At 37.4% G+C, this 27,354-nt stretch overlaps 1 protein-coding gene and 1 pseudogene across 2 annotated transcripts in view; one reads left to right on the forward strand and one right to left on the reverse strand.

Annotated features, from left to right (window-relative positions):
- The window catches only part of MRPS35 (mitochondrial ribosomal protein S35), a 47,076-nt gene that overhangs the window by 7,105 nt on the left and 12,617 nt on the right, over nucleotides 1-27,354 (reverse strand). For both annotated transcript variants that reach the window (XM_069585469.1, XM_069585470.1), the window contains exons 5-7: nucleotides 20,233-20,372; nucleotides 12,077-12,186; nucleotides 10,292-10,361 (exon numbers count right to left, since the gene is read on the reverse strand). In XM_069585469.1, the coding sequence (XP_069441570.1) occupies nucleotides 10,292-10,361; nucleotides 12,077-12,186; nucleotides 20,233-20,372 (320 nt within the window). The remainder of the gene's footprint in view (nucleotides 1-10,291; nucleotides 10,362-12,076; nucleotides 12,187-20,232; nucleotides 20,373-27,354) is intronic.
- On the forward strand, nucleotides 20,877-21,580 carry LOC138931517 (proteasome maturation protein-like; annotated as a pseudogene).

The raw sequence follows: 27,354 nt of genomic DNA on the forward strand, positions 1-27,354 counted from the left end.
GCCCAGAGCAATTAAATAATCTGTCTCAAATCATACTGCTTCTCAGTGGTAGAACATGTTGCAAGGAACATAGAAACACGGTAAAAAAAAACACAAAAGAATAATTTCAATCTATCATGTTTCTTCTCATTGTAGGCTTGAATTCAATACAAGGAAAAACACAATAGCTATTTCATGCAATGGTCAATGAGTTCCAATGTAACAGAAGGCAATGAAGCATCTGTTTCACTGAACACACAAATATGTCACCTTCTACCATCTTATTTATAACTCCCTTTGCCTACGACATGAATCACTGTAATATTCCACTTCTCATGATTACAAGTAAGGCATTGTGCTAGAGAATGGAAAACAGTTTTACTATTAAAAAAAATCCAAGTTACTCAAAAATCATGAAAAATAGGAAGAGGTTAAATATCTGTAACGGATTAAAAAGTTACTGACAACTATTTTAGTTACCAAACCTAAACTTTTAACTGAATTATGTCAAAGAATTCAATTCAAATCAGATTAGTTTTTTCAAAATGTACTGAAAGCTAATATGCCAGACAGACACTGTACTAGATGTTGGGAATATAAAGATGAATGAAATACGCTATCCTGTCCTCAGTGACCGCACAGTCTAATCAAGCTTGGCAGACATGCATACAGGCAATAACCATAAACACAATGAAAGGAAGGCTAACTGGTGGAAGGAGGCAGGGGAAAGAAAGCTAGGAGACATCTAAGAGAGGTCACATGTGAGGTTTATTAGAGGATTCATATGAAGTTGCAAGGCTGATCAGTTTGAAAAGGTATTATAAGCAAAGAGAACAGTACATGCAAAGTTATGGAAGAACACATTCTGTTCATTAAGTTATAGGGTATATAACCTACATTTCCTGAGCAGCTGGTAATGAGGGGGTGCGTGCGTGGTTAGTCGCTTTGTCTGTGTCTGACTCTTTATAACCCCAAGGACTGTAGCCTACTAGGCACCTATGTCCATGGAATTCTTCAGGCAAGAATACTGGAGTGGGTTGCCATTCCCTTCTCCAGGGGATCTTCCTCACCCAGGGATTGAACCCAGGTCTCCTGAATTGCAAGCCAGATTCTTTACCATTTGAGCCATGAGGGAAGCCCAATAAAGTGGTTCAGTTCAGTTCAGTAGCTCAGTCATGTCCGACTCTTTGTGACCCCATGGATTGCAGCATGCCAGGCTTCCCTGTCCATCACCAACTCCCAGAATTTACTCAAACTCATGTCCATTGAGTCGGTGATGTCATCCAACCATCTCATCCTCTATTGTCCCCTTCTCCTCCTGCCTTCAATCTTTCCCAGCATCAGGGTCTTTTCAAATGAGTCAGGTCTTCACCATCAGGTGGTCAGAGTATCGGAGTTTCAGCTTCAGCATCAGTCCTTCCAATGCATATTCAGGATTGACTTCCTTTAGGATGGACTGGCTGGATCTCCTTGCTGTCCAAGGGACTCTCAAGAGTTTTCTTCAGCACCACAGTTCAAAAGCATCACTTCTTGGGCACTTAGCTTTCTTTATAGTCCAACTCTCACATCCAAACATGACCATTGGAAAAACCACAGCTTTGACTAGACGGACCTTTGTTGGCAAAGTAATATCTCTGTTTTTTAATATGCTGTCTAGGTTGGTCATAACTTTTCTTCCAAGGAGCAAGCGTCTTTTAATTTCATGGCTTCAGTCACCATCTGCAGTGATTTTGGAGCCCAAAAAATAAAGTCTCTCATGTTTCCCCATCTATTTGCCATGAAATGATGGGACCAGATGCCATGATCTTAGTTTTCTGAATGTTGAGCTTTAAGCCAACTTTTTCACTCTCCTCTTTCACTTTCATCAAGAGGCTCTTAATGAAATGAAGTGGTAAACTGCTGTAAATAGACGTACTAAGGAGTTTAGATTTTATCCCACATAATGGGAAACCACTGAAGGATTTTATAAAGGGATATAACAGATTTGTTTTTAGAACAATTACTTAATAGCAATATGGAAGATGGATAAGACAGGAAAATCAATAAGGCTATTATAGTTATTCTGATAAAAAATGACAAAGACCCATACAGGATAATAGCAGTAAGAATAAAGAAGAGAAAATAGTTTTAACAGATGTTTAAAACCTAGAACTGAAAAGATCTGGTGATTTATCAGGGGAGATAGGGAGGGAAGAAAAAAGTATAACTTTAAAGAAAAAAGTATAACTTTCAAGTTTCACGACTTCAGCCATTGGATGGAAATTTTTCTTAATGGCCTTTAAGTATATAATAGGCTTCTGGGCATCAGATATAAAATGAAGTCTTGCCTGAAGGCAAAGAGATATGAGACGTATCACTTTACTGTATCATCATCCTACTCAAGAACAGCTGCCTACTGCCTACCACATTAAGTGGAAAAAAAAAAATCTATGTATGTATGATACACAAATCCTTCCTTTTTCTTGCCCCTTTCATTCTAATGCCCATATCACACCCTCAGGGCTAACACTAGATACATGTACAAAAACTGTCTTTTTCTTGTTTAAAGATTTTTTTTTTTAATGTTGACCACTTTAAAAATCTCTATTGAGTTTGTTACAATTTTGCTTCTATTCCTTGTTTTGGTTTTTTGGCCACGGCACAAGCTTCCTGACCAGGGATTGAACCATACCTCCTGCATTGGAAGGCAAAGTCTTAACCACTAGATCACCTGGAAGTCCCCGAAAACTGTCTTGGAAGAGATATATTAAACCTTCTAATCAGCTTCTTTACTAACAAAATTCAGACTGGGGAAATTATTCACAATCAAGAGCTCAGTAACAGAGCCTTTAGAATAAAATACATCTGGGTCTCTCCTCTGGAGATTTTGACTCTGCAAGATATAAGTATCTGTAAGTTAGAAAAGCTTGACAGGTGAGTTTGATGAAAGCCCCAGCTGAAAATCAGTTATGGAGACAGATAAATTTTCAATTAAAAAATAAGTTTTAAGAACTAGCAGCTAAAGTTCAGGTTTGATTTCATCTCTTTTGTTTCCTAATATATTACCATGGAAGCTGAATAAAACTAAGTAATATGATACCATGAAAAGAATGTGAAACTCTGAAACTGCAGTTCAAGTCTGAGTTTCTTGGGTTCACAAACTCTGTGGCCTCGGGCAAAATACTTGATCTCTCCTTTAAGTCTTAATTTTTCTCAGGGGAATGAAGAAGTTATAAAGGTTATATAATGAAGAGGTTGTAATAGATAAATTTTGTAGATAACTTCTAAAATAATACAGAATTAGAACATGTTTCCTTTAAATATTTGGAAAAAAAACACATAGTCAAATGAAAAACAAACCTGATCAACATATAGCCCAAATCATACATCCATGAAAATTAAGTACCTCAAACTGCTGCAAAGACATTTCTTAAACTTTGGGCATAATTACTGATTGTTGATTATTAATAAATCATTAAAAAGCTATACCAGTAAAAAATTATTGCTAACATCTAACAAGTATGCTACATTTTACATTACTAAAAAATGAATTTGTAACTCTGTCACTTTACTTTTTTAAGATGAAAACCCACTTCAAATGTCTGTTTTTGGATATCCAAAAGGATACACAATGTTTCAATAGCTGTCAATCCATGGAACATGGGCTAAGGCAACTTTTGTACTCAAGATAGTAAGACAGCGTAACTTGCTGTTTATGCAACTGTAGTCAGACAAATAAGAGGCACAAATATATCTGAAAAGAATTAATTTCCAAAATATATAAAGAACTCATGCAACCCAACAGCAATAAAAGAAACAATCTGATTAAAAAATAGGCAGAGGATCTGAACAGACATTTTTCCAAGGCAGACATACAGATGGCCAAAGGTGCTTAACATCACTAATCAATGGTACCACCTCACAAACCGGTTAGAATGGCTATTACCAAAGAGACATTAACGAGTGTAGGTGAGAATGTAAACTGGTGTGGCCACTATGTAAAACAGTATGAAGATTCCTCAAAAAACTAAAAACAGAACTATCGTATGATCTAACAGTTCCACTTCTGGGTATTTAGCTGAAGGAAATGAAAACTTGAACCCGAAAAGGTATCTGCACCTGTTCACTGCCGGATTATTTATGATAGCCAAGGCATGGAAACAACCTAAGTGTCTGTGAATGGATGAAAGGATAAAGAATAGTCAGTTAGTCACAGTCGCTCAGTCGTGTCCAACTCTTTGCAATCCCATGGACTGTAGCCCACCAGGCTCCTCTGTCTGTGGGATTCTCCAGGCAAGAACACTGGAGTGGGTTGCCATTCCCTTCTTCTTGAATTGAACTTGGGTCTCCCACATTACAGGCAGATTCTTTACTATCTGAGCCGTAAGTAGTGTGTAGATATGCGAGGGACTATCATTTAGCCATAAAAAAGAAGGGAATTCTGCCATTTTAGACAACATGGATGAACCCTGTGGGCATTATGCTAAGTGAAATAAGTCAGACAAAGACAAATACTGTAAGATCTCACTTATGTGTGGGAATCTAAAAGAAAAACAACAACAAAAAACCTCACAGAAGCAGAGAATAATTGCTGGTTGCCAGAGGCTCGGGGTAGGCAAAATGATCGAAGGTGATCAAAAGTACAAACTTCTAGTTATAAAATAAATATGTCACAGGAATATAATGTACAGCCTGCTGGTAACCACAGTGAAGACCTGAAAGTTGCTAGGAGAGTAGATCTTAAAAGTTTCTCATCAAAAGAAAAGAACTATTATTAACTATGTATGGTGGTGGAAGCTGACATATTGCTTGAGCGCCTATCAAAGCCCTGAAGGATATACAATAAACAAGTAGAGAAAAATAAAAAACTGAACAGTAAATTATATAACCTTTATAACACTTTTATAATATTTATTGTTAAATATTATAGTATTTATTCCTAAACCAACTTTCTTCCACTAGTACTCCTCAAAGGATAGAGTTTTCTCCTTAGGTATTAATCTCCATAGCAAACAACACCAAGCATACAGGCAACTAGTAAGCATGTGCCCATCAATTAATAAACAGTTCATTTTATTGAAAGCACACTTGATATTTGCCGTGAAAATGGTTTACTCTTTCATAAACACCACAACAATGAAAGAGGTGCCTTTTCAAACATCAAGTAAAACGCTACGGTGCATGCTCACACTCAGCTGTGTCCAACTCTTTCTGACCCCATGGACTGTAGCCCACCAGGTTCCTCTGTCCATGGAATTCTCCATGCAAGAATCCTGGAGTCGGTTGCCATGCCCTCCTCCAGGGGATCTTCTTGACCCAGGGATCAAAGCCACATCTCCTGCTTGGCAAGTGGATTCTTTACCACTGAGTTACCCGGGAAGGATCCCCTCTGCCCCCATCCCCACCAATGCTACTACAGCAGTCACTACTCCCCTCTGGATGCAAATCTACACTCATTAAATAAGCCCTATGGCCTGCTCACAGCCTGGCTCAGGATGATTTTCTAGTCTTATCTCCTACCTCTGCCTGTTGGTCATACACCCTGGCCACACCAAACTTCTGCCTGCTCTCTAAACCCACCAGACCTAGAGAGTCCTTCACCCACTTCTCCACAGCACACTCCTACTCATCTTCCAAAACCAGTCACCACTTCTGTGAAGCTTCAAGGGTGAGTTAATCTTTGTCTGCACGTCTCACAGCATTATGTGTCAACCTCTCTTACCTGGTGAAGCAGACTATACTAACCACCAAATCCTTCCAGAAATAAAGCTACTTAAAAGCAGAGGCTCATTCATCTTGATCATCTGACGGATACCCACCACTTTTAAACAAGAACAAAATCACTGAAGAATGCTAAGAAAAGCAAACAGATATTGTTCAAGCATTCTCTCTAATATAACCTGGAGATGTATATGTACGTGAAAACACATGAAAGATCACAATGAATCCATCAACCACCAGATTAAATGGCAATTATTGCTCTGCAAAAGGATCCATTATTATTTTTACCAGAAAGTGAAAGTGAAAGTGAAGTAGCTCAGCCGTGTCTGACTCTTTGCAACCCTGTGGACTGTAGCCCACCAGGCTCCTACCTCCATGGGATTCTCCAGTCAAGAATACTGGAGTGGGTTGCCATTTCCTTCTCCAGGGGATCTTCCCGACCCAGGGATCGAACCAGGGTCTCCCACACTGCAGGCAGATGCTTTAACCTCTGAGCCACCAGGGAAGCCCTTTTACCAGAAATACTTACAATAAAGTCCCCTTTAAAAATAAACTCTTTGTAAAATTATCCCTTTTATCCATTTTGTTATGTGACTTTTCAGAACCACTTTGTTACAAACCTAGATACATTTCTGACTGGCAACAAGACTATCATGCAGTCAAAATAAGACAGTCCAAAATTCAAATTTTAAAAGGCAACGTTGAGTAAGTAAGTATCAAAATCATTCAAGAACCCCTTCAATCTAGTTTTAGATCTCTATAATTTCTGAAGCAAGTGTTTACTTTCTTTCCCCCTCTGTCTGTATTTTAGTCTATCTTTTGTGCAAGTCACGTTGTAAAATGCTTCATTCAATCATCTCTTAACCAAATCACTTGTGGAAGGTTTAAAGAACATGCAGCAAAGTTAACATTTAGGAAGCTTTTGTTATTATCAGTTGTGTCAGAACCTGAGTCAGATACAAGTTCTAAAAATTTGAATACAATAGGACATAGCTCTGACTTCATCTGTATAAAGTCTTTGCCAAGTTAAATCTGAGCTATACACAGAAACTGGGAATGAATGAATTTGAAATTCTAAGATACATCGTCCTTCATTTTAGTAGTTAACAGCAATATTAATAGCCACCACTTAATGAGCACCCACTATTCACCAGACATTTCACGTAAATTCTCCCTGATCCATCCAAAAGCCCCTCAAAGAAATCTGAGCCTCAGACACTAAGTGGCTGGCCAAGGCTACACAGGTAACAGGTTCATGAGTGTGTGCTCAGTTGCTTCAGCTGTGTCTGACTCTTTTCAACTCCATGAACGGTAACCTGCCAGGCTCCTCTTGTCCATGGGATTCTCCTGGCAAAACTATTGGAGTGGGTTGCCTTGCCCTCCTCCAGGGGATCTTCCCAACTCAAGAACTGAACTCAAGTCTCCTGCATCACAGATGGATTCTTTACCCACTGAGTCAGATAACAAGAAATGAGATTCAAATTCAAATTTGAATGGTTCCAAAGATTAAAACTTAATTCACTTCTATGCTAACAATGTGTAATATTGAAATATTAACCCAAATTTCTACAAGTCTCTTTCCTTCTTTGAATTGCTTAAGGATAAATGATTGAATGTATTTCTGTTTCTCATCACCTTCTTAGCATGCAATAATCATTCTTTGAAGCATTACTAAGACTCTGTGCCTGAAGTCTATACTTTTTAAATACAAAAATTAATACAGAAAACCTCAATTAAAATTAGAGTCGGGAATGGCATGTAGAGGGAGTTCTCACATATTCTCACACTCCATTATTTGCATGCAGTGACCTTCACTGACATGCGCACTGGAAGCAGCACTGTGCCCTCCCAAACAGAAAGTGCATCTAATTTACAGTTCCAAAGGAGGAATTTCTCCTTGCTCAGCAAGAGCCCAGGCAATAAGAAACCTCTCAGCCCCATAAATGAAGTCACAACCACCCAAAACTCCTACTTTCCTCCCTAGGACTTTCATTTAGAACAGACCCTCTCAACTCGCTCCTTTTCCTATAAAAGCATGCTCCCTTTGTCTTTGGATTTACGTGTGTGTGTGTGTGTGTGTGTGTGTGTGTGTGTGTGTGAAGTCACTTCAGTCATGTCCAACTCTTTGTGACCCTATGGACCACCAGGCTCTTCTGTCCATGGAATTCTCCAGGCAAGATTACTGGAATGGGTTGCCATTTCCTTCTCTAGAGGATTTTCCCAACCCAGAGATTGAATCCGCGTCTTTTAAGTCTCCTGCCCTGGTAGGCGGGTTCTTTATCACTAGCACCACCTGGGAAGCCCCTTGGACTTACCTATGGTTCACCACAAATTACATTTTCCAAACTGTAATTCTGCGCTGTTCCTGAATAAACCTATTTTATTGTTTTAGATCAACAAGTTTTACTTTGATACTTCTATACAGTTAACTGTTTTGAATAGCACACAACAGTAACTTCCTTTTACTGAAGTCTTGACAAATACCTTTTTGGAGAAGTTTCAGTACCATGTTACATAAAAGTACCAACTACTTTGTCTCAATGCTACTTAGAGGTAACCTCCATGGAGCTTAGCTTTTAGGTATTAAATGCTCTGAAACTAGCCTTAAAAATAAAGGAATGGATTAAAAGGGGCTCTCTAAATATTTGATTAAATGCCAGGTGGTAACATCAATTTCAAGTATGAATTCCATGCTGGTGAAGGAAAAAAAAGTTTCAATTCAATAAAAATTCTGTTCCACCAGCTCTGCAAAATTTCACGGCTCATCTGCATTCTCTTAAAGCTTTTTCACTGATGGTACTTGTTTAGAAAGGATCAAGAGCCAAGTTTAATATAGGATTTATTTAATTATATCTGTTTAGGACAGTTGTATGTGGGTAGTTATTCTGCCATCAAAGTAATTAGCATTAAGATCAAAAGCTCCTTGCGTGAATCCAGAATACAAATTTGTTTGGATTTTATGTCATGGAACCACAGAAAGAATCCAGTAAGTCAACTTTAACTGAATTTATTTATGCCTGTCATTTCCTTTGGGGCAAATTCATTTTACAGACTGCTGGCAAACTAAGAGACTCAAACCTGGTCAGCTTTTATTGTTTGGTATTAACTCTTTAAGTGCTAGCCATAGAGCTGAAGCTAATTCAGCCATGCTGTTGGTTCAAAGGGAACTTAATTACCTCAAGCCAAAGGTATTTATAAAATCAGTTGACAGGAAACAGATTAACTGCTATTATAATGTTTCTGAAGCCAGGAACTAGAAAACAAGATAAACTGTAATTAGAACAGCTCAAAAGCAAAGAGCTACCAGCTACTTTTTGTCCTTTTACTAAACCTGCAACAAAGTTTTATTATTTTTCACTCACCCTCTTGTGCTGTTTTATGATTAACATCAATGAAATCTGCAATAAGAGTAGCTGTATGTGTTCACGGAATTACACAGAGATGAAAGGAGACTCCAAAGACCATCTAATGCAACTAACATCTGAAGAGTATGTTCCTTTTACTATATCCCCACTGAGCAACCACTCCTGGAGAAGGGAACAGCAACCCACTCCAGTATTCTTGACTGAAAAATCCCACAGACAGAGCCTGGTGGGCTACAGTTTGCAGAGTTTGACACGACTGAGTGACACACACACACACACCCACACACGCAATAAGCAACCAATGGATGAAACATTTTCTACCTATTAAAGCAGCCCACTCCACCTTCAGATGAATCCTGTACAGAGCTTTCACTCAGTAAATAAATCATTATTGTTTCTACTTTGTTGTATCCTTAAAAGTCATGAAAAGCAGATCTCTTTTTTCATATGAAGTCCTTTGAACATCTAAAGAGTGACTTTCTCCACCTACTTCCATTCTTTCATGTGTTCCTAACATGAAATGCAATAAGTCCCATGTCTATGTTGGGCAAGCTTCAAAAAATTAAATTTATGTACATATCTAAAATTATTTTAACTTAAAAACATATAAAACTGTGAGTTACCTAAATATATTAGTTACCAACTTGAAATGAGTTGATGCTCACACATAGCAAAATCTTCCTTATGTGTATATTTCCTAATGTGTATACAACTCAGTAAAATCAGATACCAGACTGTTTTTATACTGTTTCAATAATTAATTGCCCTAACTGCCCCTAATGTATACAAGTGAAAAGTTCACATGAATGACTACATGTTAACTAAAATTTTAATAAACATTTAACATACTTTCTATAAAGTTTTAGAGCTTTGTTTTGTAGTTTACTTGGATAACAGGATGAATTATGTAGTTTCAAGTAATACAGATGTGATCTCCCTTCCATAACTTTGACAACTTTCACCCAAAGTCAAACAAATAAAAAATTTTGCATTTTTTTTAGTCTAAGCCAGAACCTGAACTTAAGGCATTTTAGTCATCTGATTTCTGAAGGTCCTGAGATGGACCTTCAAGATCCTTACTTTCAATATCAGTAGAAGTTACCTTAAAACATTTTACATGTCCTTACCTTAAACAGCAGTTCATTAAACTCTCAACTGAATGCTGGATACACAGACTATTTTGAAAGGCTAACATCTCTCAAATTAGAATGACAAAATTATTAAACATTCATTCTACAGTCACTTACCCAAGACTCATGGTATAAAACTGTTAGTAGATACATTGCATAATCATAATTCTGTCTCTTTAAAGGGCACCTTTAAAAGACAGAGGGAAGAAGTCAAAATGGTAAACTTTCAGTATACAGAATAATTTGCAAAGTACACAAATACTAAATACAAAGGATAACTTATATTCAGGAATTCCCTATCTGCCTTAAGAAAATTCTGTCCTTGGAATAAGAATTATCTATGCACTTTATGACTTGAGGACATTGAAAACTGATGCTATTTTCACTTTTATTTAGAGGATCTCTTCGCTTTCATTACTAACAAAGTTATTTACATATGATAATAGCTTCACACTATTTTTAGTATGACTGTGTCAAACCCAAGCGCCTTTCATGATCTCAGGGCTACGAGTCTGCGATGACAGGAACATATCAGCTATGTTTCTTTAAACAATATAGAGACAGATGGTAATCTAGAAGTTCACCCTGATCTCCCCAGAGCTGATTCTTTTAAAAATGAGCTACACTACACAATGCTGTATTTTTATGCTGTCATATTTAAAATGGAACTAATGGCCCAATATTAGATAAACGTCTACATGAATATGAGCTGGCATTAGCTTTTAGGTTACAAAAGTAATAGAGAAACGGAAGTAATTACTTCTAATTTCTTTCAATATAAAATAAAACTATCACATGACAGTTGACTTCAATTGTACTCTGTTTATTCTGTATTTGGTTTAATAGTTTTCTATACAGTTGTTACAGTAAAACATATTTATACTCTGACAACTGTAAACTTAGGGGAAAAAAGCAACATTATCAGAAACTTAAAAAAATTTCTAACAGTAACACTTTTTAAAAATGTAAATTTATTTAACAGTAACATTTTAAAGGTATTTTTAAAAATTGCAAAGACTAAAAACACAGTGCTATTTTATGTTCTCTGAAGCTAGCAAGAACATATTATTAATGTATTAATATTTCAAATCTATTTCTCCCTGAGCTTTTTCCACCCCCCATTCAGTAGCCTGAATGTCAGGCTACAGGCTACTTCTCTATATCACTAAGAAGCAAGACATAAAACCTAACTGATATGGCTGATTCATGCTGATATATGGCAGAAACCAACACAATATTGTAAAACAGTTATCATTCAATTAAAAATAAATTTTAAAAAAACCTAATTGATACTGACACCTCCCAATGCTTTGAAACTAGGATAAGGCGGGAGAGAGGATATCTGCCATTTGCTTTTCTTTATATTTTGACATAATTGAGAAACAACCAAAGTATAATTCTAGAAACAAAATAATCATTTAGCAAAAACATACCAACAGCCTTGCTTTACCTTAAATGATCTAATTTATAAATTCATATACAATAACTTTAATACTGCTTTTACAAACATTGAGGCTAGCAATGAAATTGTGCTTATTTACAAAAGTGCCCTGATACATTAAATTTCCACATTTAATAATCTTGATTTTGAAATATAAGATTTCTATACTTTGATTTTGCAGAAAGCTGTTTAAGCATTAATCACTGGCAAATTATACTTCGTTTCCTTCTAACATCTTCCCTGAGTTTTATATGCACAAATATATTAAAAATAACAATAATGTAACTCAGCTACACAAGCCTCTCCTTGAACACAAAGATCACATCAATAGGAGGCTAGTGTGAGGATATTAAAATATGAGTGAGACAACTCCTCTGACCTAACAGGTTAATATCAGGCCTGCCAGGGGACTGAAGGACAACAAAGCAACACATGTGATGATACACTGAACTATTCTTTACCTGTCTGTCTTGATGGTAAGCACATCTGTGCTCTTGCAGTATCGGTCTCCCACTAGTTTAATAAGTTTCTTCTTTGCATGATCATCCAAATTTAAACTGGAAAGTTTAACCTTAAAAATACATGAAAAAATTTTGAAAAAAATTATATACTTTAAAAAAAAAACAAACTAGAGGCAATATTATCTATACTAACATTAAAAAAGAAACCTTTTCAAACTCCTTTGTATACAGAGTTATCAATTCACAAGTATCATGACGCCTGATCTTATTCACGGGGGAAAAAAAAAAAGGAGCAAACTGGGAGTTCCTTGAACGTTCTGGGCATAAGTACCTTTCCTAAAAGAATCAATGACATGTCTCTTGGATGAAATTACAGTGCTTATGAGTAGCAGTAACTAGTAGAATTCAACTCAATAAGTGTTAGTAAAGCTGTTTTTAAAAATAAATAGATGAAAAAAAATTTTTTAATAAAAAAATAAAAATACATGGATGAAATATACAGGCTTTAAGGACTCCTACCATGCAAGTATGAGACCGATATCACTGCAACAGTTTAGGGGCATTTATTTTAAGAGCCGCAGATATCTCAAGGAAGTCAGAATAAAGCACCATGAGGGGTCAAAACATTTGAAATGATTTGGGTCAACATCTCTCAAAATGCTAGTCCCACAAGCTGCTAAAAAGAATTTTAAAATAATTTACTTCATTAAAATGGCTCTCTCTATTGAATCTATTTAGGAAATGCTGAATTAAATTGGGTTCTTCATGGCAGGATTTCTTAGACAAAGAAAAATGTTAAAGAGCATTCTGAAATTTCAAAATGCAGGACGGTGATGTAATAATTTTCAAATTTATTCAACTTGTGATTCCACTTTTCAAGGGATAATTCATGAACTTAGTCTTTCTTAAAACATATTTTGGGAAATGCTGGGCTAAATGAGCGTACTTTTTAATTTGCACAGAATTATGGCCTTGGCTGAAAGGTATTATCCAGTGATAAACAGGCTGGATCCAGGAAAACGGGTTACAGGCTAGAATACAGTCAAGTGAGGTAAACTAAAGATTATCTTTACATGGAGAGCATTGAGCATATGCAAGAATTAAAACTATATGGAGTAAAAGGCTAAATAAGATTTTGAAATCCCACATATTTCTTCTTTCTAGCTTCAATAACCCAGCATTTCTCTCAAGACAACTGTAGCATAAGAGCTTATTTATTTTCCCATTTTTCCCACTAGGTCACAAACTCCTGAGAGTAAGAACAATGTCCGTCTTATTCCTGGCAGTGACCTCGCACCTAAAAAGCACGCAACATGTATCAGCTAAACGAAATCATACATTTTAAAAAGGGAGGATATGCTGTTTCTTTTTTAAGCACAGTGAATTTTTTTATTTGGATTAGAGAAAATAGGAAATAAATAAATATGAATGCAAAGACTGTTAGTAAGAACAATGACAAATTAAATATTAATTCCAGAGGATGACCACATGGTGTAGGCAATGCAAAATTACTAGTCTTCTGAAAAGAATTTATGTCAACAATCAGGTTACTAGTCTGAGGGATAAAATATTAGTTTTATGATGACTCTGATCACTAGCATTATTGAGAATTACCTATAAGAAAACCAAAAATATACCTACATTGTGATTATTATTATGAAAATATATGCATCCATACAGATATAGTACAGAGAAAGAAACAGATTTTACATTCAGGTACTGAGAACGTAGTGATTTTTCCCTTTTAAAACTCGTTCAATAAAAATCAAGATATTTAACAATAATTTTTAGAATTTACCATTAAAAAAATTTGTGTTTCTAGTTTCTTATGTGAGAAAGTCAAAAACAAAAATTGGCAGCAATGCTGATCATTACTGTGACAACTGCTTTAAAACTCATGTTCACATGAACATTTTAATGGTCAAAAGTTATATAGGGTCTTATGCCAGAAACTCATAAATACTGCAGAAGCAGCTATGTGGTACACTCCCGCCACCTACTAGCACTCAAAGGCACTGCAAAATTGTAGTCTTTAACCTGGACTAAAACTCTTACTTTGAAGTTGACTGACATTTATTTGTCATTCTTTTTCCAAAATTCAAAAGAATCCTTAGACCTTTTTTTTTTTTACAAGTTACTGTATCTTAAAGGGTCAGTATTAAACTATTAACATTATGCTCCAAACAATGCTGACCTTCCAAATCAGAGGTGGTTGCAGTAGGGTGTATATCTTCAAATGTCCACTTAGAATGACATAAATTGAAAGAGATCTAAATGTGTGAAATAGTTTCTCTATTTACAAGAATATGCAATTAGTTAAAGAACAATGGCATTAACACATAAGCCAAGAACTGGACTTCATGTCTAGATTTCCACTTAACAGATGCTGCTACTGCTAAGTCGCTTCAGTCGTGTCCGACTCTGTGTGACCCCATAGATGGCAGCCCACCAGGCTCCCCCGTCCCTGGGATTCTCCAGGCAAGAACACTGGAGTGGGTTGCCATTTCCTTCTCCAATGCAGGAAAGTGAAAAGTGAAAGTGAAGTCGCTCAGTCGTGTCCGACTAGTAGCGACCACATGGACCGCAGCCTACCAGGCTCCTCTGTCCATGGGATTTTCCAGGCAAGAGTACTGGAGTGGGGTGCCACTGTCTTCTCCTTCTCTTATCTCTTAACAGATAAGTGACTTTAAACAAATCAGGTGATCTTCCTGTCTGTTTCCTCATTTATAAAACAGAAAGAATTCACAGAAGTTTTGTCAGGAGTAAGTGAGATTAAATAGAAGAAAGCACTTTTAAAGTAAAATCCTACACAAATATGTTACTTTAAATTCTGAACTACTTCTATGACTTATCAAAAAACATGATACTAACTCTTCCTTCCCTGAATTTAAAAATCTGAGTATCTCTAAATAATATTTTACAATAGTTGATTATCTTCACAATATTACATTAAATCATGCTGGTCTATACATTTTAGTCTCACTGTTTCACCTGCTTCTACCCTTAGACCACAATACCAGTCTGGACACTGCCTCTGAGCCTCAGCTATCAGCAGATGGACTGAAACTAGTTCGGAAGGGCAGCCAGGAGTCAGGCGGGGGTATAAGGGATGGCAGAAGGTGTGGTGTGGTGGCATGCGACAAGGAGCATATTCTAGTACTTAAGACTAAGGCCCACAAAAACTAAACCCCAAAACATGAATTAGAATCTAAGTTTCCTAGAAATTCCCTGGCGGTCCAGAGGTGAGGACTCCACTGATTGCTGTGGGTCCAGGTTCAATCCCTGATTGGGGAACTAAGATCCCATAAGCCCCATGGTATGGCCAGAAAAAAAGAATCTGGGTTTCTCTGGGTTCAGAGATTTTACCATAAAACACAAAATTCAGTGTTTTGTTGTTATCATTATTATTAAAAGAAGTAACATTTATTAAGTTCTTAAAAATGTATGAGGTATGATTAGTCTATAGTAGACTCTGTTAACCCATGGAATGGTATCAGTAAAGCAGACTTTTAAGTTCTCCTGTTTTCCTTTGTCGATCGATGTTTCATAAAATGTATATAATAAATCTTTTGTAATTTTTATATTTTAAGTATCTCTAAATACATAATTATATTGCTAGACACTTAAACTATCCTATGGAATTTTTTTAAAAAATGCTGAAAAGCTTCAAAAATTCATTTCATAACCCTGACAATGAAACTCAAAGGAAGAAAATTACAAGTTATATATGGCTGCTTCTGCTACTGCTAAGTCACTTCAGTCATGTCCGACTCTGTGCGACCCCATAGACTGCAGCCCACCAGGCTCCCCCGTCCCTGGGATTCTCCAGGCAAGAACACTGGCGTAGGCTGCCATTTCCTTCTCCAATGCACGAAAGTGAAAAGTGAAAGTGAAGTCGCTCAGTCGTGTCCGACTAGTAGCGACCCCATGGACTACAGCCTACCAGGCTCCTCCGCCTATGGGATTTTCCAGGCAAGAGTATTGGAGTGGGGTGCCATTGTCTTTTCGGTAGTTTTGGCTATAACACTGAAAAAATTTCTAAAATTAAATTTTGCCTATTTGTTAGCATACAATGCAAAGATGGTTGCACAGATTTTCAGCATATTTTTGCAGTAAATTGGAGTCTTCCAATTTAAAATATAGATTACATGGAGTACAAAAACAAACTTTTTGTATTGGAAAGCCCCTCAAAAAGGTGGGCAGTCACCCTCTAGAATAGGTGACTCAAAAGTACATTAGTAAAGGATCTCTGGACAAAGGGCTGATTCTAGGAATGGGACAGGAGTATCTAAAATGAACTAGGAGCACTTTGTGGTGTCAAAAAATGAAGATGTGTTTAAAACAAAAATGATAGGGCATGGCCAAGGAACAGAGGGGCCAAGTGAATAAGCGTCCAACTGCCAAAACCAAAACAATTTGAGCAACACAATGAAGTATTACTGGACCAAAATCCAAGGGATGAAATAAATATCCCTGAGTCCACACTGATATAAATTCATGATTGAATAAATAAACAATTGGAGGTGAACAGACAAATTCCCCACACAGAAGAATTCCAAATAATCTGTGTGATCCTTCTCCCTCAAGGTGGTGGAGTATAACTTCCATAAATGTGGGCTATGCAGAGTGACTTCCTTCTAAAGGGTATACTATGGAAAAGAAGAAAAAAAAGAGTAATTTTAAAGTGGAGAAAGATCTAAGCTGCATCACCAATGATAAATCAAGTGAGCAACCTATACCCTTGCTCTGACACTATAAGAATGCCACTTTGCTTGAGGCTTTTTTCCCCAAAACACAGAACAGTTCAACCATGAGAAAAACATCAAACAAATTCAAATAAATCAAAACTGAAGGACATTCCACAAAACACATAACTGGTACTTCTCAAAACTGTCAAAGGCACTAAAAACAAGGAAATTCTGAGAAATAATCAGTCAAGAAGAGTCTAAGGAGACAAAATGACTAATGCAATGTGGTACCCTAGATGGGATTCTGGAAAAAAAAAAAAATTAGATAAAAACTAAGGAAATATGAATAAAGTATGGACTTTTAATTAAAAGCGTATCAATAGTAATTCATTCATTAGTTGTAACAAATGTACCAAAGTACCATAAGATATTAACAATAGGAGATATTTGGTGAGACATAAGGAATGATGCTAAAGCTGAAACTCCAGTACTTTGGCCATCTCATGCGAAGAGTTTGACTCATTGGAAAAGAATCTGATGCTGGGAGGGACTGGAGGCAGGAGGAGAAGGGGACGACAGAGGATGAGATGGCTGGATGGCATCACCAACTCGATGGACATGAGTCTGAGTGAACTCCGGGAGTTGGTGATGGACAGGGAGGCCTGGTGTGCTGCGATTCATGGGGTCGCAAAGACTCAGACATGACTGAGCGACTGAACTGAATTGAACTGAACAGCAAACTCTGTACTATCCGTGAAACCTCTCTGTAAATCTATTCTAAAAGTAAAAGTTTAATTAAAAAAAAACTGTCCGTGACTGCTGTGTGAGAAAGATACATCATATGCATCGAGAAACAAGGGTTTCCAATGCTAACTTCGGAGTTACTAGGCTACATGTGGAACTGCACGGGCGTGTGGCATGTTCCCGGTAAGTGAGGCAGGGCTTTGATGTTCCTCCAAAGCAACATGAGATAAAGACAAATGGTCCTAAATAAAATATTAAAATAGCAAATCAGTCAGTGGTAAAGTAAAAGAATAATGTACCATAAACTGATCAGGACTCAGAAATAATTCAGTAATTGAAAATCTAGAAATATAATTCGTTACTTTAAAAAATTCATAGGAGATCATTCCAAACATACTAGTAAACTAGGAACAGGAAATGGCAACCCACTCCAGTACTCTTGCCTGTAAACTCCCATGGACGGAGGAGCCTAGTGGGCTGCCGTCTATGGGGTCGCATAGAGTTGGACACGACTGAAGCAACTTAGCAGTAGCAGCAGGAATAGGATATGTCGTTAACATAACGGGGACTATTGTCTCAAATTGGGGTCCATTTCAGAGTTAAAGGCTAAACACTAGAGGCACACACATTTTAGAGCAGCACAAGGGACTACATAAACATTTTAGAAACTAATGTAAAGGAAAACAAAAAAACAAGATGTTAAAAATGAAAACTACCATTAATTATCATTTATTTCTTGAGAAATGACTCAAAGAACCAACTGAAAAGTACCAGCATTCAGATTTTGGTCTCCAAACATCAATGTTCACTAAAATGTATCAGAGTTCCTAGAGAAATAGCTAATTCCAGGTCTGAGATACAAAATACACTATAAAAGGAGCCTGGGCCATCTTGTGTCAGAAGGCAAGGAAATTTTCAAATGCTAATGGGATTGTTAAAAAAAAAAAGGACATAGGAATCAGCTGAGACTCCTACTGGCAAAGTTTAGATACACTTCGGATATCAAAAAGAATACGATTTTATTTGATTAAAATTTGCTGAACATACCTATCTACACTTACCTGTTCAAGGGAAATGGAAAATATATAACCTCACATTAGAAAAAGATTGTGTTGTCAGTCTCTTAAGCACGTGATCAATCTCAGCATACTAAAAATATAGTAACCAGACTTTACGTGCCTTCTCATGGAATGCAATATAAAATACATAGCAACATCTCTCAAATACTGTTGTCACAGTTACCTGTAACGTAATCAGCCCCTTAAATCTTAACTTCCAGCTTATATGAAATACAGAAAAATAAGGTAGATGACATCAGGATGCATTGACAAATGCAGAAGGTAGGGAATGCTGCAGAATAAAACGCCTGTCTCTTTAACTTGTCTATGTCATGGTGGGGGTGGCAGGTCAGGGAGCGGGAAAAGGAGTAGCAGGGTCCTTTGCTGTTATAGATTTAAAAAGACGTAGCAGGGTCCTTTGCTGTTATAGATTTAAAAAGACGTAAATAACATTGCAGGCAAATGCAACTGTGTTTGACTGGATCCTGGTTTAAACAACTTAAATGTCTACTGACTGTTAAGTGGATAAATAAAAATGAAGTGAAAGTGTTAATTGCTCAGTTATGTCTGATTCTTTGCAACACCATGGACTATAGCCGCCCCCCAGACTCCTCTGTCCGTGGAATTCTCCAGACAAGAACACTGGAGTGGGTTGCCATTTCCTTCTCCACAGGATCGTCCTGACCCAGGGATTGAATCCAGTTCTCCTAGCACTGCAGGTGGACTCTTTTATCTGAGCCACCAGGGAAGCCCAAGTGGATAAAAAAAAAATGTGGTGTATCCATAAAATGAAATATTATTTGGCAATAAAAAGAAATGAAGAACTGATACATGCTATAACAGATGAAACACTGAAAGCATTATACTAGGCAAAAGCATACACGTTATATTATTCATTTACATGAAAGGTCAAGAACAGGCAGATCCACAAAGAAAGAAAGTAAGAGCAGTAGTTGATAGGAGCTTGGGGGAAGTAAAGAACACTGGAGAAAAGGGATTGATTGATAACGGGTATGGGATTTCCTTTCTATGGTGATGAAAATTTCTGGAGTTAAGTAGTGGTGACGGTTGCACATTTCTGTGACTATGCTAAAAACCACTGAGCTGTAAACTTTAAAAGGATGAATTCTATAGTATGTGAATTATCTCAATAAAGCTGCTATTAAAAAGAAAAAATAAGTTTGTAAGAAATCAATACAGCATCAAAATGGGCAAAGGAGCAAAAAAAAGTATTTTACAAAGGAATAAACTTTCACCCTCACTGAATTCAAAGACATATATATTTCAAATAAAATTTTTACCTATCAAGCTACTAGGTAATAATAATATCTATTCTGTTAAGAGTACAGGAAAATACAGGCTTTTTCACAATCTGCTGGCATTGTATTTGGAGGAATTTTATATAATCAAAAAACTATCACAATATATATAAAAAATCCTTTAAAGATCTATATCCTTTGACCTGACTTCTCATTTTAGTAAGTTATCTGAGGAACATAATCAGAACTATATATAAATATTAATTTCTAAGAATATTCATTATATGTTTCTAATAAAGAAAACTGTTAGAAAGCCTAAATGTATCAGTTTTATAGTCACACATACAAAATACTATTATAAAATAAAGTATTATAATAGTTCTTATTTTTAAAAAAATAACTCTTACCCTTAAGGTCACTACTCGTGCTTTGGGGTTTCGAACAGATGGTCCTGATGAAACATAATCAGCTGTGTCAATTTCAATTGGAAAATGCTTCTCACATTTCTCATCACTGTCTAACACAGCAGGCCACTCAGTGCAAAACTCTGAGAATTAAAAATAATTTCAATTGTAGTTTTATAATTCTCATTGTAATATATATTACAAGACAAAATCAAATTATTGAGGGAGATCACCTTTCAGGATACATGAAATGAAAGAACAGATTCTCTTCTGCACTTTATATATATCATCATCCCACATGCATCACTTTTCTTCCTAGGTGAATTCTAATTAGGGGATTTAATTAAGGGAATGACTTAGCTAGTTCAGGTTTGATGGGGAGCAGTAAGTTAAAAGGGAACTATGACCTGATGGAAGCTTATTATAGCTTTACACATATCTGTTATGAGACAGTGTTAATTTCTGACCAACTGAAAGTAAAAAATTTCATAGAGCCTGGAGAATTATGGTTTTGGAAATGGCAATAGGTAATATGAATTCACATCCAAATGAAGGTCATTAAAAATCAGTTGAAGGGGAAATAGAAGTGAGCGGCAGGGCCAGCTGACCATAACAGGGTGAGAGTTTGTGCGCCGAACAAGTTGAACATGAATGCCAGACGACTTGGATCTCAGCTAAAGGACAGTATTCCAGTTACTGAGCTCTCCAGCAAGTGGACCTTTTGAAAGTCATGATCTTCTTCGAAAAGGTCTCTCTTATGTGAAAAATGAACTTCTGCCCAGTCATCCTCTTGAATTTATCAGAAAAAAATTACCAGCTCAACCAAGATAAGATGAACTTCTCCACACTGAGAAACATCCAGGCTCTATTTGCACCACTAAAACTGCAGATGGAATTCAAGGCAGGGCAGCAGGTTAAGCCTCTTCCATTTCCTCCAAGCTCAAACCTTTCACTGGATATTTTGAGGGATAATGATGAGACTATTTGGAGAAGGCAATGGCAACCCACTCCAGTACTCTTGCCTGGAAAATCCCATGGACAGAGGAGCCTGGTAGGCTGCAGTCCATGAGGTTGCTAAGAGTCAGACACGACTGAGCGACTTCACTTTCACGCACTGGAGAAGGAAATGGCAACCCACTGCAGAGTTCCTGCCTGGAGAATCCCAGGGACAGGGGAGCCTGGTGGGCTGCCGTCTATGGGGTCGCACAGAGTCGGACACGACTAAAGCGACTTAGCAGCAGCAGCAGCAGATGAGACTATTGGATTTGAAGACATTCTTAATGACCCATCAAAAAGTGAACTAATAGGAGAACTGCATTTGATGGCTGAATATAAACTTGGCTCACTGTAATGCCATGTGCTGTTCATGGAAGTAGAGGGGCTGCATCTAGTTTATAGTTTCTTTTTCCTATAATTTGATGTGCACAACGTTAAAAGTACTGACACATGGAAAAAAAAAATCAGTTGAAGGGAAGTGATAGAAGCTCTGAAGAGTTCCAAGAGGGGATTCCCAGGTGGTCCAGTGGGTAGGACTTGGCGCTCTCACTGTCATGGCCCAGGTCAGGGAACTAACATCACCAAGCCACGTAGTGCAAGCTCTACCAGAGAAGTGAGATGCTGTCCATCTTCTTTCCAAAATTGAGTCAACAGGGGCTCTAACTGTAGAGCCTCAGCTTTAAATGATCCTTAATTCATGTTTCTTTTGACTTCTGAGCTCCTGGCACTAAATGGAAAGAAGAACAGACTTGTCCGCATATTCATGCAAGATAGCCAGTCTGGAGAGAGCAGGTCTGGGATCTGGGCTACAACCAGAAGTTCTAAGCCCAGAGAACACTGCTCATAGCACAGAGGTGCAAACTCAGGCCTCAAATGGAAAAGAAAAAAATCTTTCAAGGAAATGAGAGAGCTCTCAGCCTCCTGTAGCTATCAGTATAATATCGAGGCACTCCCTAGGTGGACAACTGATTTCATTTTGCCCTAGTCTATCAAGTTAGTACAGTAGAGGGCTCCCAGTCTGGGATGAAAACTTCTGAGATTATCAGGTTCCCCTTAACAGAAATCCCATTTCCTAAACAACCTCTTCCTAAGAAGAGCTAAAAGTAATAGGTTTCTTAGATCAAGTGCATAAGATCCCATGGATCCATGCTTTTTCCAACATTTTCCCCGAGCTAACGATGTTCTTATAGTAGACACTATATTTAGCTTCCGTTTAGACTTTAATCAGTCAGCAAAATGTCACTCCAGATTACAGGGACTTTCCAAGACCTGGGACTAAATATATGTTAGCAAATTAAGTATAGCTCACACCATTCCCTAAATACTGTGTTTAAGAGATCAATACCCAGACACACTGAGGGGAAAGAAATAGCTTTGCCATTAAGAACATTTTGACATTTAAATAAAATGAATGGAGCAAAATTCCTGGGGTTAAACTGCATTCCCATTATGGACTAATCCCAGTATCCTGTACTGTAAGACGCAACAGTGCCAGGCAACTTTATTAGACAGACCAGTTTGGGGAATTTTATGAGTTACTGAGTTTGTACTGACATTTTTTTTTTTAAACTTTGGATAAGTCATTTCAATCACCAGATGATAATTACAGTTTTTAAATTAAATTGCCCGATTATATGCTCAAAAAACCCCAGCCAACTGGAAAGTACATAATAGACCGTTCTCAACCTTTTATTCATCTGATAGGTAGACCAACAGACTAGAATTCGGAAGACCTTGGTTTTTACTTAACTTCTGCCACTGATTATTAAAGTTTTAGTAAATTACCTAACTTTCCTGTGCTTCAGATTTTCCATTTGCAAGTAAGATACAAAATCTGAACTGACCTACTCTGAAAGAAAATTGAGAAGAAATACTTGAAAATTGAAAAGCCTTTTGAGTTATTTGGAAGATATGATCTAAATCTAGAAGAAGGCAAAAGTATAAAGGCAAAATTAAGATTAAAACATTCACTTAAATATTATAAAATATAATGCCCTTCTAAACGCACTGTATAAAACCCTTTCATTTAAAAACTACGAAGTATTTTCAAACTATCTCATTACCAGTTTCTAAATTATAAATGCACATTAAAAAATAATGTTTAAAAAACAAAAAAGTGGAATTTATCACAGGGTAATATATTTGTTCTTCTGTGTATTCTTTCAATTTTGTCTTCATCTCTTCAGCATCTACTAGGTCTCTACTGTTTCTTTCCTTCATTGTGCCCATCTTTGGGTGTAAAGAGGGCTTCCCTGGTGGCTCAGACAGCAAAGAATTTGCCTGCAATGCAGGAGACCTGGGTTCAATTCCTGCGTTGGGAAGCTCTTCTGGAGAAAGGAATGGCAATACCCTCCAGTATTCTGGCCTGGAGAAATCCATGGACAGAGGAGCATGGCAGGCTGCAGTTCATGGGGTCACAGAGAGTTGGACATGACTGAGAGACTTCCACTTTTTTACTTTTGGGTGGAAAGAAGGCAGAGTGCCAAAGAATTGATGCCTTTGAACTGTGGTCCTAGAGAACACTCCTGAAAGTCTCCTGGACAGCAAGGAGATCAAACTAGTCAATCTTAAGGGAAATCAACTATGAAAACCATTGGGAGGACTGATGCTGAAGCTGAAGCTCCAGCATTTTGGTCTGATGTGAAAAGCCGAGTCACTGGAAAAGTCGTCAGTGATGGGAAAGATTCAGAGTAGAAGGAGAAGAGAGTATCACAGGATGAGATGGCTGGGTGGCATCACCTATGCAATGGACATGAACTTGGGCAAACTTCGGGAAATGGTGAGAGACAGGGAGGCCTGGTGTGCTGCAATCCATACGGTTACAAAGAGTTGGACACAACTGGGCGACTGAACAACAATGCATTTGTTAACTGGCTTTGCAAAGGATAAAAAAATTACATATGATTTGTGTCATATGGGGCACAAATGTGCACCAGTGATCTCTGTCAGTCTAACATTCAGTTCAGTTCAGTCGGCTCAGTCGTGTCTGACTGTTTGCGACCCCATGAATTGCAGCATACCAGGCCTCCCTGTCCATTACCAACTCCCAGAGTTCAATCAAACTCACGTCCATCAAACTGGTGATGCCATCCAGCGATCTCATCCTCCATTGTCCGCTTCTCCTCCTGCCCCCAATCCCTCCCAGCATCAGTCTTTTCCAATGAGTCAACTCTTCGCATGAGGTGGTCAAAATACTGGAGTTTCAGCTTTAGCATCATTCCTTTCACAGAACACCCAGGACTGATCTCCTTTAGAATGGACTAGTTGGATCTCCTTGCAGTCCAAGGGATTCTCAAGAGTCTTCTCCAACACCACAGTTCAAAAGCATCAATTCTTCGGCACTCAGCTTTCTTCACAGTCCAACTCTCACATCCATACATGACCACTGGAAAAACCGTAGCCTTGACTAGACGGATCTTTGTTGGCAAAGTAATGTCTCTGCTTTTGAATATGCTATCTAGGTTGGTTATAACTTTCCTTCCAAGGAATAAGCATCTTTTAATTTCATGGCTGCAATCACCATCTGCAGTGATTTTGGAGCCCAGAAAAATAAAGTCTGACCCTGTTTCCACATCTATTTGCCATGAAGTTATGGGAACAGATGCCATGATCTTAGTTTTCTGAATGTTGAGCTTTAAGCCAACTGTTTCACTCTCCACTTTCACTTTCATCAAGAGCCTTTTAGTTCCTCTTCGCTTTCTGCCATAAGAGTGGTGTCATCTGCATATATGAGGTTATTGAGATTTCTCCCGGCAATCTTGATTCCAGTTTGTGGTTCTTCCAGCCCAGCATTTCTCGTGATGTACTATGCATATAAGTTAAATAAGCAGGGTGACAATATACAGCCTTGACATACTCCTTTTCCTATCTGGAACCAGTCTGTTGTTCCATGTCCAGTTCTAACTGTTGCTTCCTGACCTGCATACAGATTTCTCAAGAGGCAGGTCAGGTGGTCTGGTATGCCCATCTCTTTCAGAATTTTCCACAGTTTCTTATGATCCACACAGTCCAAGGTTTTGGCATAGTCAATAAAGCAGAAATAGATGTTTTTCTGGAACTCTCTTGCTTTTTCCATGATCCAGCAGATGTTGGCAATTTGATCTCTGGTTCCTCTGCCTTTTCTAAAGCCAGCTTGAACATCTGGAAGTTCATGGTTCACATATTGCTGAAGCCTGGCTTTGAGATTTTTGAGCATTACTTTACTAGTGTGTGAGATGAGTGCAACTGTGCAGTAGTTTGAGCATTCTTTGGCGTTGCCTTTCTCTGGGACTGGAATGAAAACTGACCTTTTCCAGTCCTGTGGCCACTGCTGAGTTTTCCAAATTTGCTGGCATATTGAGTGCAGCACTTTCACAGCATCATCTTTCAGGATTTGAAAGAGCTCAGCTGGAATTCAATCACCTCCACAAGCTTTGTTTGTAGTGATGCTTTCTAAGGCCCACTTGACTTCACATTCCAGGATATCTGGATCTAGGTGAGTGATCACACCATCGTGATTATCTTGGTCTAACATTAGGCGCCAACCAATAAAGAAACATACAATCTAAAGGGACACAAGTTCATCCTAATGTCTCAAAATAGAAGACAACATAACTTAATGAAAATAAAAGAGATTTTTCTTCCCTCGTTTCAAGTGTAAGGTTATTATTCCTGCTTTTAGACCTCTTTTCACGATCTTTTCATTTTTTCTTCTTCCTTTTAATTTTCAACTGGAAGGCCCTTACAGAAGCTCAAATTTCATCCTAATCATGTTTACTAATTTATTTCTCCTATTACCATAATCAGGCTACCTGTGAAGTTTCTGGTTTCATTTCCTTTTCTGAAAAGCCTTGATAACTATACTGAGCAAGTAGACATCAACTTCAGATAAACATGGGAGTCCATGTATCTCAATACTCCATCTTCATTTCCTTTGGATATATATCAAGAAATAGGATTGCTGGATTATACAGTATTCTAATTTTCATTTTTTTGAGGACTCTCCATGGTGTTTTCCAGTGGCTGCACCAATTTGCATTCCCACCAACTGTGCACAAGGGTCCTCTTCTCCACATTCTCATCAACACGTTACCTTCCTGACAATAGTCACTTTGGTGCAGTGATTTTGAATTTTTTCCCCCCTGATGATTAGTGAAGTTGAGCATCTTTTCATGTACTTATCAGCCATTGTAAACCTTCTTTGGAAAACTGATGTCTATTTAGCCTGCACATTTAAAATCAGATTTTTTTTTTTTTTTTTTTTACTATTGAGTTGTATGAGTTCTTTACATATCTTGGCTATTAGCCTCTTAACAGATACATGACTTGCAAATGTTTTCTACCATTCCACAGATTGCCTTTTCACTTCACTAATGGTTTCCTTTGCTGGGCAGAAGCTTTTTAGTCTGATGTAGTCCCACTTGTTTATTTTTGCTTTTCTTGCCTTTGCTTTAGGTGTCAAATTCCTAAAAATCATTGCCAAGACCAATGTCAAGGAGCTTACATGCAATGTTTTTCTCTAGGAGTTTTATGGTTTCAAGTCTTAACGTTCAAGTTTTTAATTCATATTCATTTTCGTGTATAGTATAAGAATGTAGTCAAGTTTCATTCTTTTACATGTGGCTGCCCCATTCTCCCAACATTTACTGAAGAAACTATCCTTAAGTATTCTTGGTTCTTTTGTCACAAATTAACTGAACAAATACAAGACTTTATTCTGGAATTCTGTTCTGTTCCATTGATCTATGTGTCTGTTTTTATGACAATACCATACTGTTTTTTGACTATTGCTTTGTAATACAGTTTGAAATCAGGATGTGTGATGGCTCTAGCTTTGTTCTTCTTTCTCTAAACTGCTTTGGGTATTTGAGGTCTTTTACAGTTCTGTACAAATTTTAGGAGTTTGTTCCATGTCTGGGAAAAATTCCTTTGGAATTTTGACAGAGACTGCATTGAATCTGTATATTGGTTTGGGTTTTGTGGGTGTTTTAACATTATTAATTCTTCCAATCTGTATCTTAACACTTTTGGTGTCTTCTTCAATTTCTTTCATCAATATTAGTTTTCAGTAAACAGATCTTTCACCCCCTTGGTTAAGTATATTCCTAAGTACTTTATTCTTATTTTTATTATGTGTTCATATACATTTTA

This window comes from Ovis canadensis, chromosome 3 (genome assembly GCF_042477335.2).
Source record: "Ovis canadensis isolate MfBH-ARS-UI-01 breed Bighorn chromosome 3, ARS-UI_OviCan_v2, whole genome shotgun sequence".
Classification (NCBI taxonomy): domain Eukaryota; kingdom Metazoa; phylum Chordata; class Mammalia; order Artiodactyla; family Bovidae; genus Ovis; species Ovis canadensis.